At 39.6% G+C, this 14,884-nt stretch overlaps 1 protein-coding gene across 1 annotated transcript in view; it reads right to left on the reverse strand.

Annotated features, from left to right (window-relative positions):
• LOC306862955 (contactin-associated protein-like 2) overlaps positions 1 to 14,884 on the reverse strand; it is a gene marked incomplete at its 5' end in the record, with an annotated part of 449,762 nt that overhangs the window by 113,590 nt on the left and 321,288 nt on the right. The window contains one exon of the mRNA XM_079406069.1: positions 1,428 to 1,584. Coding sequence (XP_079262195.1) covers positions 1,428 to 1,584 — 157 coding nt within the window. The remainder of the gene's footprint in view (positions 1 to 1,427; positions 1,585 to 14,884) is intronic.

The following is a 14,884-nucleotide window of genomic DNA, read 5'->3' on the forward strand; positions in this document are numbered from 1 at the left end:
ACACCACAGCTATAACGATATAGGAATATATATATACAGTATATACTGTATATATCTAGGACGATATCGTTTACTGGTGTGGACGATAATATCTTTATCTTTAAAGTTATCTTTAAAGTTATTGTTCTTGGTGTGAACAGGGCTTTGGAGAGCTTTCCACTTGGAGCATAATATTTGCCACGGCTTCTACAAGTCCTTCTCCCTCATATCTGCTTTAACGTCTTGATAAATTGTGGAATTTTGTTGTTGTTTAGAATCCTGTATTCCCATAATTCTTTTGCATTTTATTTTGTATTTTAACATACCACGCCATCTTTAAAGAATGTTCAAGAATGTTTAGAATTGCCTGAAAAACCACCTCATGCATATTTTTTTTTTGTGATATATGGGATTTTTTGCGCAATTTTAATTCTTATTTCAAATTGAAATAGATACAAAATTACAAATACAAATTTCCCTTGCTACTTTATTTACATTACAACAGTGTTATTTTAGTATTATTTATCTACTACTATAGCATTTATTAATATTTTGAATGAACTTTTATGGTTAAAGTTTTATTAATTTTATGTGGTCTTTTTCTTTTTTTATGACTTCTAAAAATATTTCTATATAGCTTTAATCCATTTTTATTTCAGTTTTTGTTTTAGTACTTCAAAGTTATTTCAGTTAATGCCAAGTTTTAATATTTATATAATGCATATATATTTTTTATTTTAGCTTTGTTACCAAAAAATAGATATTTAATAAAAAAAAGTGTAAGTTTCAGTTAACAACAATGGTTACAAATTTAGTGTAGGGCCTTTGTGCATTCTTGTGGTGCCTTTAGCCAATCAGTTTTGTGATGTTATGATGTTGCAGATGCAAATCTAAGATGGAGTTTGTGGTGTTAAGATGGATTGTTTATCTCTCTGCTCTTTAACAGCTGACTGGCATTAACAGCTACTGTATAAAGACCCATTAGAAAGGATGTAAATGAATATGTCTCAAAGCAATACATGCACACATGCATTACAGACAATTCTATCAGAGTATCTGACGAATGACCTCGTTCCCCTCCTCTGCAATATCGCCCACAGCTCTCTTTAGTAATAAGGCCACTGAACACACCAGCCAGAGCTTTTGTTGATAGAAATATCAGGGTTGGCTCTACTTAAACTTCTTTATCAGCACAATCTGTTTGCCATTTGCACGAACACTGAGGTCGAGACAACTGCGTCACGCAGCAGACACCGGTGTTTAATGAATATACAGAGACAATAAGGCAGATGGGAACATGGCATGCTTGTCTCTCATAAGTTTGATAGGTGGGCCGAGAAGGTCAGTAACTCGCAAATAGCAACTTAGTCCAAAGCTCATAATTAGCTACTGGCTTTGGTGATCGCCATGGAAACAGTATATTGCTACTCAGATAATGTGTGGCTTACCATTGCTTCTGGTCGGCATCACAGTTGCAGTAGTATTTGGAGTCGGTGCAGTTGCGCTCAATGCCACATGCGCATTTCTGAATGCCGGGCACAGAGCCACCCCAGTAAAAGTGCTTCTCGTTACTGCGGCCGACCCACCATGTGTAAGGCGTCCCATCTGCGAACACATAAAAGACAGGGAACGCACACCATTTATATTCATTGTCTTCATTTTCATATATCTACCTATCATTCTGCCATTCTATTCACCCATTCATTGTTCTACCATTGCATCCGTTAATCCAAAATTCCATCCATCCATCAATTGTTCCATCTTTCCATTCATCCATCTAGCCTATCTATCAATTGTTCCATCATTCCATTGTTCCATCCATCCATCATTTTCATGTTTCGTCCATCCATTCATCCACTATTCCATCCATCCAACATTCATCCATATATTCATCCATCAATCCATCGTTCTACCATTCCATCCATCCATCAATCGTTCCATTGTTCAGTTGTTCCATCCATCCATCCATCCATCCATCCATCCATCCAATGTTCTGTCCACCCATCCATTGAATCCATCCATCCATCCATCCATCCATCCATCCATCCATCCATCCATCCATCCATCCATCCATCCATCCATCCATCCATCCATCCATCCATCCACCATTCAATCCATCCAACCATCCTTCGTTCCCCATCCAACATCCATCCATAAATTCCAAATGAATTCCAAGAAATCTTTGTCCATGGATGACTCTTAACATAAGCCAATAACTGCATTTAAGAGAGACTACAGATTAAATAAATAATACCACAAAAATTTGTAGATCCATCATAATGTCACAGTGCACACAGCAGGGAGGACACAGGAAACACGGAAACGAGGATGTAACTCAAAAACATACTTTACTAGGACATCAGGGCAGGACAAGGCAAGGCAGACACTGACAGGAACACCGGGGAGTAACGAGTAGACCAGACAGGACTATAAATACACAGGTAAATTAACAGACACAGCTGGACAAGGATAAACTACCAATGACATGAAACGAGAACAGGAAACAAACCAAATAAGGGCACAAGAGGCAGGAACACATGACACACACAACAGTTCCCTGACATAACTCCCCCCTCCCGAAAGGCTTGTCCCGAGCCTTAACAGTTCCATCGGGGAGGGGGGGGTGGGCGCTCTGGAGGCCTCTCACGACAGACACGGACCAGAACACAGGACAGGGACCTCCAGAGCGGAAAAGACAGACGGAGACACCGGAGAGCTGGACGAGACCAGTGGAGACACAGGAGAGCTGGACGAGACCAGCGGATACACAGCGGAGCTGGACGAGACCAGCGGAGACCCAGCGGAGCTGGACGAGACCAGCGGAGACCCAGGAGCTGGACGAGACCAGCGGATACACAGCGGAGCTGGACGAGACCAGCGGAGACCCAGGAGAGCCCAGGAGGCCATGGTGCAGCCAGGGGCTCAGGAGACCATGGCGGTGCAGGGAGCACAGAAGGCCAAGGCAGATGGTCTTCGGAGCCTTGGCCTCGGACCCCTCTCGGTCCGGCCCCTACACCCGGAACCCTACTACCCACCCAAAAAATTTCCCTGGGGATGTTGGGGGTATCAGGAGCCCTCTGGGGCTAGACACAAGTTAAAAAGACCTTAGTCACTGGTCATCACGGCGGTAGCCGGCTGACCATCCCAACGGCAGAGACCGGTGGGCTGGAGGCAGCCCCAACCGGTGTCGGGCCGAGTGACTTCGGACGGCAGGTTGGCCTTCCCCGCGAAACAGCGGGCTAGGTGAGCCGCGAACGGCGGCGTGATCTCCCGCGAACAGCGGGGACGGTGAGCCGCGAACAGCGCCGTGATACTCCGCGAACGGCGGGGTCCTTGAGCCGCAGACGGCCGTGTGATCTCCCGCGAACAGCGGGGACGGTGAGCCGCGGACGGCGGCGTCATACCCCGCGAACGGCGGGTTGGAGTCAGCGGCGATCCGGCGGGCATTGACTCCAGGGAACGGCAGCCCTCTCTCCAGCGACCGGCGGGCTTGGTGAGCCGCGAACGGCGGGCTCGATGATCCGCGGACGGCGCCCTCACCTCCCGCATACGGCAGGCTGGAGTGAGCGGCCGGCATGACTTGGGGGAGTCGCGGACAGTGGGTGTGCTTTCCCCACGGACCGTGGCGTGAGACCCGCGAACGGCGGGCAAAACCCAAAAGACAGGAACAAAAAAACACTAGAAAAACTTGGACAAAATGAAGTGAAGGGACGACGCTTACTGTACTGGTCTGGTCTTCTGTCACGGTGCACACAGCAGGGAGGACACAGGAAACACGGAAACGAGGATGTAACTCAAAAACATACTTTACTAGGACATCAGGGCAGGACAAGGACAAGGCAAGGCAGACACTGACAGGAACACCGGGGAGTAACGAGTAGACCAGACAAAATGGCACAACACAGACAGGACTATAAATACACAGGTAAATTAACAGACACGGCTGGACAAGCATAAACTACTAATGACATGAAACGAGAACAGGAAACAAACCAAATAAGGGCACAAGAGGCAGGAACACATGACACACACAACAGTTCCCTGACACATAACCAGCACAGAATTAAATCAGTTTAAATATAAAAGCTTGAGGTTTCAAAGTTGAGTAAAAAGGATGTAAACATGGTAAAGTAAGCCTTCTGAGTCAAGGACAATTTTGTTTAAATAGATTGATTTTGTTCTTAAAAGGCTGCCCTATACAGGGACGTGCACAGGAATTTTGAGGGGCAGTTGCTCTGACCTGAAAAAAGGGCACCCCCCCCCCAAAAAAAAAACAACTCACGGGCTATATGAAGGACTGAGAATAACAGGGTCTTTATTAAAATATATATACACAAAGAGGTAAAACACTGAAATACAGCACTCAGTCACCTTAACTACTACTAATAATAACACAGAAAAACATGACTTGAGTTATGAAAATCCCTACATCAATATCCTATCAAGTCATTATGTTCTGCTCAGGCAAGATCTTTGAAATGACCTCTAAAATAGCCATCGTTTTTTTAGATTACAATTATTTAGCATGCAGCTCTTTAACCCTATACTTTCTAGCATGGTCCTCTCATCTCATATTTGGTGATCATCACTTACCTGCCCTATGTGCCTCCTCACCTCTGATTTTTGAACTAATCAATCATGTTAACAACTTTACAGCACTTGTTGTGAATTTCACTGACACTGTAGTAGGGTCACTTTGTGAAAATCTAAATCTAAATGGTTAATTATAGATCTAGTAAGACAGAAACTCACCTGTTCCCCACTCATATTGGTCTGAAAAGGTAAAGAGGTGTTACAGGTCTCGGGAGACTAGCATAAATTGACCGACAGCGCCATCTGCTGTTTTGGAAAAGAAAGTTGCTCAATTGCACATGTGAGAAAATCTGCCCGCACACGTGTGAGAAAATCAGCCTGTCGCATTTGTGAGAAAATCAAGCCAAGTTTCCTCATAAAAAGGCAAATGAGTCTCACAGTTGTAACACACAATACATATATTTGTCCACACCTCTGCATTTTCTCTCAAATAGAGTTTTGTATTTGAAAATCACTTTGCGTTTGTTTGAAAGTTGAGTTTTTCTTTGCAAAGCAGATTGTGTTTATTTGCAAAACACTGGATTTGTTTGATAAATATAGGCACAAAAATCGCTCCATATGAGACGCCTCACCCGACAACCGCGACAATCTCGCGCCCGCTCATGCAGGCTCAGCTCAGGTGCCCCTCACGTGCAGCGCTGCAGCAGCCACGTAAACAGAGTTTGCCCTTCCCCTACTGACTTTCACTTTCGGTGCCCGAATAGAAGTGAATGAGGCTTTTCGATTTTTTTTTTTAAATTATTATTATTAATCTAGGCCTACGTGAAAATCTGCATCCATTGTACGTTGTTGTTGTTTTTTTCCTAGGAAGGGCAACGTGAGTCGAAAAGGGCATATGGGCAGTTGCCAGGGCAACCTGAGCAACCCCCCTGTGCACGTCCCTGGCCCTATACATAAATAGCACATACAAAAAAAAAGGCAACCATCCTTTTTCCAAATCTACCACATTTACATTACATTTACAAATATTTTTATCCAGAGTGAATTTTAAAGCTTTAACTTCAAAGTATTTTTTTTTTAAACCATCTCATGCATTCCATGGGAACTGAACCTATGACCTTGCCATAGCTAGTGCCATTCTCTCTACTGTTTGAACACCAGCACAGCTACAGCATCCAACACAGAACTAAATCTCTGAACAGCTGTATGACGGCTGCTTATAACATGCAGACAACAGTAATTACAGTGCTTGAGATTTGAAGAGTACTTTACGGTCTAGCCCACAGATACGAGTACTAATTCCCTCCGTGTGTAAAGAGACAACACGCTCAAAAGGATTAACTCTTGGATCTATGGGAGCATGCATGGAGCTCTAGGGGCTGCTGGACTGCCATTCTCAAGCGCTGATGTGCGTGCAAATGGCCACATCTGCATGCACAGAGGGAAGCAAGACAATCCAAACACAGTGTAGAGCTGGCAAGTGCACTAGAGGCATACATGCATACAAGCTTGTGACTACAGTGGACACACATGCGTATGCATGCGTACACACACGTAGGCAGAAGCCGAAGCACACAAACACACACGGTCTCTCATGGCAAAACTATAGTTTACCTAATTTACTTTTTTTTTTAGAAGTGAAGTGACATACTGCCAAGTATGGTGACCCATACTCGGAATTCGTGCTCTGCATTTAACCCATCCAACGTGCACACACACAGCAGTGAACACACACACACCGTGAACACACACCCGGAGCAGTGGGCAGCCATTCATGCTGCAGCGCCCGGGGAGCAGTTGGGGGTTCGGTGCTTTGCTCAAGGGCACCTCAGTCGTGGTATTGAGGGTGGAGAGAGCGCTTCCTTAACCTGCTGAGAGTTGAATTGCAGATGGATGCTGCAACTATTTGAAAATCATTGGAACTTCAGAATAATTCAGTTAAAACACTATTTCAACAGATGACACACTGTTGGCTGCTGTCGTCATATATGCAAGAGCCTAATTACTTATAACAAGCTTGATTCCGCAAGGCAGCTCCAGGGGAAATACGTGTAAAATGTGCTGTGTGATAGAGCCCTGTGCAAATGCTTGATGTGTGACTACTTCTACATTAAAATACAAAAAGTGCTTTGCTGTGACAGTGTAAATCTTGTCAACAAAATTATATATATATATATATATATATATATATATATATATATATATATATATATATATATATATTGAAAAAGGGTTCTGGATCTCACAAAATGGAAAGAGGCACATTATATTTAAAATTTAATTTATTCCAACTAACGATACTGTTGATAAAAATACTGACAGAAAAAGACATTAACAATAGAAACATGTAGAAAGAACTGCTTCAGAATTCAATTGTATAATAACAAATAAAAAAAGAGCATTAAACAAGCTCTAAAACAAAGTTATTAACATTCTCTAAAGCTGTAACTTCTGAAAAGTTTACTCAATATTTACTAAATAATATATACTATTATTTCAGACTCAATTTGTATCTTGTTTATGCTGTTATATTTTTAATACTATGTCAGAACATCTCAAAAATTTTAATCTGGTCAAAGTTTGGTCTTTTTGACAGTTTGACATCTTTTCATTGAATTAGGTATTATTTGTTGGCATGAATTATACATAATTTCTTTTAAAATGTATGTATATGACAAATAGGAAATATATATAAAAAAAGAATTTAACTCTAATAATTTAATTTCACTTTAAATTTATATCTATTGCATAAAGAAATACTGACTAAACTTTTTGTATAACAAAAACAAACGGTGAAAAGAAAAGCCTTCAGTGTGGGATAAATCTATGATACTTATTTACCCCTTGTCTCCACAGATTTCAACGAAACAATCCCAAAATGAGCAAAGGATAAAACGTCTCTACAGTTCGAGCAGACAGTCCCATCAGCTCAAAGACTTTCATCTCCACCACACTTAATTAGTAGCAAAGACTCCTGCTATTCCATTATGGAGATGAGAATAAAGACCAGCACATTTCAGCCTCAGCCGACAGGGCTGACAGATACAGGAGGGACCCGCACATGGAGACTGCAGGCAGGAAGCCAACCTCTCAGAGTGACTGAAGAGATGCCAAGCAGCAGTCAGACAGAGAGAACCAGTATGAACGACAAGAAAAATGAGCAAACAACAGAAGAAAAAACCTATCATTGCTGTGATGGACAGACATTATGACAGGTGGTGAGTGGTCTCTGACATACGCCGTACAGCTGGTACTCGTGAAATGCTGTTGAACTGGGAATGCTGGGATTGATGCAGGTGCATAAGAATCATGGCCAAAAGACACACATGTCGACGCCTCACCTGGCCTTCCGGGGGTCTGTGGTGATTTGCAGTACGAAGTCTATGCCTCATTAAACTCTAGGGCCAATAAGGTTTGCTCCACCAGTGTTATCTGCATGGACTGCTTCCTGTTTCCCTCACCTCGGCTAACACCAGGCTCAATCAATCACTCCATTCACTCTTGGCTGGAAACACAGCCGTCGGGCCAAGCTAATTTAACAGGGAGATGGAGCTCTTTTTGTGCTCCTGTTGGGTTCTGAAACCGAGTTGATCATCCATTTGTAACCTAAACTCAATGATTGTTAAATAGGTGTAAACAAGATTGGCAACTCCGGGCTCTCAGGAAAGGCTGCAAGCTCAGTAAGTATAAAGATTTCGGTCCAATTATAAAGGTTAAAGTCCAATTACATTAATACCACAAAATAAATATATAAAAATGTATAAATATATACAAAATGCCAATCGGAATAAAACATTTAGAAGGATCATGAAATATTGAAAAATCAATGAATCGAAACTGATGAATCGATTGGGGCCGGTAAGACTGTTTTACAGTAAAAACAGTAATAAAAATAAATAATTAAATAAAGTGTGAAATATTATTACGATTTAAAATTCTTTGATTAATATAAAGTAAAAAGAACAGCATATAATTTATTTTGTGCTAAATAAAGTTATTAATTCATTTAAAAAGATATTCTTTTACTTATTTAAAAAAAAAAAAAAAACACTTACGAACATTGTTTGAACAGTTGTTAAATTGTGAAAATTTACTCCACATAGTGTGTCAAGCATAGTGTCTCCACATACCCTGTCAAATGTAACCATTTTCCTTAACACCGTGTCCTACCACACGTAAAAGGTATCTTTTTCATGCTGATCTGAGTTTTTGTCCTAACCAACCATGACATCGACACGTGACAAGCGACAGGGGATTCTATTTTAGAAACTGTTCTATTTTCTGCAATGTCGCGGCTAGAACAACAACATACACAGACAATGAAAATGATAATCTCAGGTCCCGATTATGTGCTTTATTCAATGTTACCGTGTCTAATGTGAGTTTGGATATCATTTTGCGTGACATTTATAGCCATTCTGAAAGCAACAATACATAGTTTACATCAGATATAAAAAAAAATTAAAGCAAACATGTTTAAAACTGTGAACTAAATGCGAACCAACAAGTGTATTTTATAACAAAGATGGTATCAGTCACTCCTCAGTATATACTTTTAATAATGTTAAAAAGGTTGGTAATACTTTAGTATAGAGACCAGTTTTCAATATTGACTAGTTGCTTATAAACATGCCTATTATTAACATATTGACTGTTTATTAGTACTTATAAAGCACATATACTACATGACCATATTCTACATCTCTAATCCTACCCAATACCTTTTACCAGCAAATTAGTAGTTTATTGGACCTTAAAATAAAGTGTGACCAAAAGGTTTAATATTTATGAATTAGATTATAAACTTATCCTTTTCATTGGGAGTGGAGTGTGCTTCCAGCAAAAGCCCGCTCACACACACTTCTGACTGGCTGTGATTTTTGATTGATTTCGTTGCGTTGCATAGCCATGTCGCGTCTGGTGTGACAGACAAATTGATTGTTGCTGGAATCGTGTTGCGTTTGGTATGGACATGGTGTAATAGTTATTTTTGTAGCCAAGACTTTATGCTATAACTAACTTTCAAAAACCAACTAACCCTCAGAAAATATTTATTTGTCTAAAAAGTGTGACATCTAGTCCCAGCACCCCCTATATACAGTATGGGTTTACAGTCTATGTTTGATATTCACCTTGATCAAACCCCAGTGAGAATATCCTATATCACTTCCTCCATAACAATAAGCTGGAGGTTAATTTGATTTTTGTGACAAATCAAAGCAAGGAAAAAGAAACTCACCACCAACAACAGCTGTATAGGGAAAACACAAAGAATTGGTCTTGTTTGCGAGATTCGTACTGTATTTGCATGAGTATGGCTTCCCAATGAGCCTGATGTGCCTTGAGAGCCATTTTATAAATGAAACTTCAAATTCTATTTTAGTGCCAACATTTCCAACACTTTCTCTCTCTCCCTTTCTTTCTTTCCCCCAAACAACAGAATCCTGGCACAAATATTTCAATCCCTCCCAGAAAAATCGATCGGCGAGACACAAATCTCATTTCCATCGTATCTAGTTCTTCTTGCCTGGGACCCACATTTCGCCATCCCTTTCGAATTTGCAGCTCTCTGTCACTTCAAAGGACAAGTCCCTCCATCTTTATCAGTCCTGTCTCCTCTAAGGTCCCCTCGTGCCTCGTCCCATTTTATCTAAGTGAAGTAAAAAAGAGTGACGTCTTTCTTCCACCCTTTCATGTGAGAAGGAAAACCCTGCCATCACATGTAAATGCTGGGATCTTGGCTCGACACATCAGGACCTTGAATGACAGCTTCATTTTCCTGTCAGGAGGATCACAGTGGCAAGAGCCAGCTCTTCAGAGCCAGAACGGCTGTTCACATCGCTGTCCATCGCGAAACGCCTGTCTGCCTTTCCCGGGGGAAAAAAAAAAAAGTCTGACACGATAGCCAGGAAGAGGAGCTCATCAGACCAACCTAAATTGGGAGAGCACTGCTTTCCTCCTGGAAAAAAAGGCAGCCACCACATTGAAACCTGGCACTGATCGAAAAGTCATCTCATCATCAGTCTGGCTGAGGAGCTTCTCTCTGGAGGACATGGACTGCTCTTTTCACAAGTTGGGGAGATTACTGTTGCATAATGATTCGCTGACAGCACAACCCACTGTGTAGAATGAACCCCAGTGGGAGCCTGGTATTGATCGGCACTCTCTTTCCTTAAATAGAGAACTGCTTGATAAATGGGCCTTATCGAGCTTATCTGTTACGGTAGGTGCGAGGAGACACACGCTGATGGATGCTTTTCAATGAAATATAGAGGAATTAGTAGAGCACAGACTTACATGCTGATGTCTCTGGTGACTAAATGTGCACAAAACATAATCACAATGTGTACAGGGTGATAACGGCAAAAAACATCTTGAGATGGAGAGCGCTGTGGCCTGATGAGTTGCAAAGTTCCATTGTGAAAGATCTGTCGCACATTTCATCTTGATTTAATCCCTCCCTCTTCTACATGTAGATTCATGTTTTGTCTTCTATATGAGGGAAAAAGCTATACAAATGACAAAGTGAACAGGTAAACACCTAAAATCCATTATTACAGAAATAGTTCACCCAAAAACGAAAATTCTGTCATCATTTAACTCATCCTCATGTTCTGTGAAAAGTAGGACCCTATGATTTCCATGATGAGGAATTCGCGGACAGAATAACAGAATCCAGTCATAAAAATTGAATTTACTGTATAACATGGAATGTCACAGAATTTGCCCAATTTTTTTTTTTAATTATTATTATTAATTAGACATGCTTCTTTTATGAAATTTTACGAAACCTTTAAAATGGAATCCAGAAAATGGATGAAAAAATAACAGAATTTGGTAAAAATAAAACTGGATTTGAGAAAAAATTTAAAGATTTGGTTTCTTGATTTCAATTAATTAGACATGCTTTTGTTTAATATCCCCTTAACTGTCACTCACAGTTTTGAACATAGAGATTATAGAGCACTATTCAAACTTAAATGTTTATAATTCATGAACGAAAACATTTTGTAACATGATTTTTATGTACCATTTCCATGGTAATGCAATGTCTGATTTTAAAATGGGTTTCAAAGGATGAATTTTGAGATTTTAAGTTTTCAACTATATAATTTCTTATGATTTCTAAAGCGTGAGAGGGAAAAAGGCAACTAGGAAAAATGTCAGAACTCCTGTTGATGTAGATTTTTCAGGTGCACTCTTGTCATAAATTAATCTATTAATTTGCCTACATAATTTTTTAACAAAAAAGGTGGAAAAATATCTATTTAGGAGTCTTAGACCTTTCCAATGATATATCGTTTGTATAGTTTGATTAGATTAGGATTTAATTGTAAAATAGTGAAGTAAATTTAGGTTGCCCGTATACGGGCAGGTGACAGTTAAGGGGTTTTTAATATTTTTTTTATTTAATTATTAAAATGGAAAAAATGGAATCCAGGAAAATTAAAATGAAAAAAAAAAAAAAAAAACGGAATTTGGAAATAAATAAATAAATAAATAAAATGGAATGTAGGAAAAAAATAAAACATTTCATAGGAAAGTCAATGGACTCTTTTCACATTTTGATGGGGTTCTTAAAAGCGAAACATAGTTGGGTACATTTCAAGTTTCAAGTTTACTTTATTTATATAGCACATTTAAAACCGCCAGAAGACTGACCAAAGTACTTTACACTTGGAAGCATCCACAAGAAAAATTAAAAGGAAACAAGACACATAAATAAGAAATGGAATAGATAAAAAACAACCTAATAGGCCATTGAAAACAAATAGGTTTTTAAGAGTGATTTAAAAATCGTCAGACTAGGAGCCGTTCTAATCTCAACTGGCAAGTCATTCCAAAGACGAGGCCCAATTACTGAAAAGGCACGGTCACCTCTACGCTTGAGTCTAGAGTGTGGAATTAAAAGGAGGTTCTGGTCGCAGGATCTCAAACTTCTCAAAAGGGAGAGCAATTCCAAATATAGCGGTGGAGCAATTCGGATAGGTAAATGGGTGCTTGATGATGTAACGATTTAAAAACAAATAATACAATTTTGAAGTGTATTCTAAATTGGATAGGCAACCAGTGAAGGGCCTTCAGGAGCGGAGTGACATGATCCCTTTTTTTCTTTTTTAAAAGAAACTTAGCAGCAGCGTTCTGGACCAATTGAAGACGGGCAATTTGTGATTTAGAGATGCCACAATATAAAGAATTACAATAGTCTAGACGCAACGTATTAAAAGCATGAACGGCCATCTCCAGAGTCTTGTCGGTGAGAAAAGTTTTGATTTTTGCAAGTGTACGGAGCTGATAAAAACTAGATCCAATCACGGTGGAAATTTGTTTATCAAATTTTAGCGTGTCATCCAACAAAACACCCAGGTTCCGTACCTGTGAGGACCTAAAAGCAAATAAAGGTCCTAAGTCAAAATTAGAGTCCTTCATATTATCTGATGGACCGAAAACTATCACCTCAGTTTTTTCTTCATTTAGAGATAAGAAATTTTGAAATAACCAAGATTTAACTTCATCTAAACAAGACAACAGAGCATTCATGACCATAGGATTGTTTTTCTTAAAAGGTAGATAAATTTGGGTGTCATCAGCATAGAAGTGTAATGACATCCCGTGTTTCCTAAAAATGGAGCCTAGAGGCAGCATATATAGTGAAAATAAGGTGGGAACCTTGAGGAAGACCACAGGAAAAAAAGGAAGTGGAAGAGAAGAAATCTCCTAGCCTAACCACATATTTCCTATCCGACAGGAATGACTGAAACCACTATAGTGAAAACTACAACAAATATAATTTTCCCATTAAGAAATTCCACAATAGCATTTCTATAACTTTCAAAGAGAGAGAGAGAGAGAGAGAGAGAGAAAAACATCATTAGATTGATTATGTTGGGAAAAATGAAAAAGATTGAAGAGCCACAGTGTTAACTTGTTTTCTGTAATTTAATGCAAATTTATTTTATTTTTTTAAATGAAAATAAAACAATTTTGATAGATTCATGATGTTAATAACTGTGGAAACGTGTCATCACAGTCCATGGATCCCAATTACTTTCATTGTATGGACAATGAAAAGATTCTTCAAAATATCTCTTTTCCATAGAAAAGAGAAAAAATACAGGTTTGGACCAACATGAGGGTGAGTAAATGATAGAATTGTCAGTTTTGGGTATGAATAACAATAACCTTACATTCTCTGAAAGTCATTAAGGTATCAGTTAGCATGTGATTTGCTATCATTTGTAAGACTTCAATATTGCAAAGCACATTTCTGCCAGATATTCCTCAGTCTCCCCGGTTTGTCCCCAGCCTGCCCTGAGGTATTTCTCTCCCTTCTCTCTTTTATCACAGGAGTGAGATGCTGTTCTGTCAGACAACACTCCCTTAACAATATCTCTATTGATCCACCTGGCAATCTGACGCCGTTTCTATTTGACTTCGTCCGGCTTAAAGCGAGACCAGAGAGTGATTTACACTCTAGCAGTTTGCACTAGCCAAGCCTCTCTCACTTCTCAGTCTAAAGTAGGTAATTGGACATCCAGAGACAGGTAATGCAGAAGATATGGCATAATTAGCTTCCTTGTTTCCCTCCAGATAACACAAAATATCCAGCCATCTCCAGTAGTCATTAAAAAAATCCTCTGGGCTGATATGGCAGGCAAGAGATAACAGCCCAAAACATGTTTCACGACTGCCAAGCAGGGGTGAGAGGGGTCACTGCTCCAAACTCTACAATCATGTGCTGTGTACATCTGCCAGAGTTTAGAGAGGTGAAGATACTGTGCTCATCATGGATTTATGCATGTTTGTTTCATCAACTACGAAAACTTTTTAGAACACTTCAAACTAGTTCATCTGTCTGTTAACAATGTCCAACGATGGACAAATATCTCAAATTGTGTGTTGTATTTAAAAGCTTTTTGACATTTTAGCACAATGGCATTTTAAACATTTTTTAAACACTTAAATGTGCCATAGAATGCATTGATACAATATTTAAAATTGTTCTCTGATATCTACATAGAAGGTATGTGGCTTAGGCAAGGGCAAAAATTATCCAGAAATGGTTTTACATGTGCATTTATAACCCTAGGATTTCTCCCTAGAATGAAATGGTCTGTTATTAGCTTATTTGGAAGGGTCATTAATAATAAATTTTCAGCTCTGCTCTCATTGGCTGTTTCACAGTGCGGCTCATTTCAGGTAATTTCTCACACAGCAGGAAGGAAAAACAAGGAGGAAAATATATATTTCAATACATTCTCTCGCAGTTATATCGTCGGGTAATTATACTGTATATAAAACGCCGGCATCAGGGAGCCGCTATTAATATGTGGGGCACTGAAACTGCTTTCAAATGCACGATCGCTTTTTA

This window comes from Barbus barbus (assembly GCF_936440315.1).
Source record: "Barbus barbus genome assembly, chromosome: 44".
Lineage (NCBI taxonomy): Eukaryota > Metazoa > Chordata > Actinopteri > Cypriniformes > Cyprinidae > Barbus > Barbus barbus.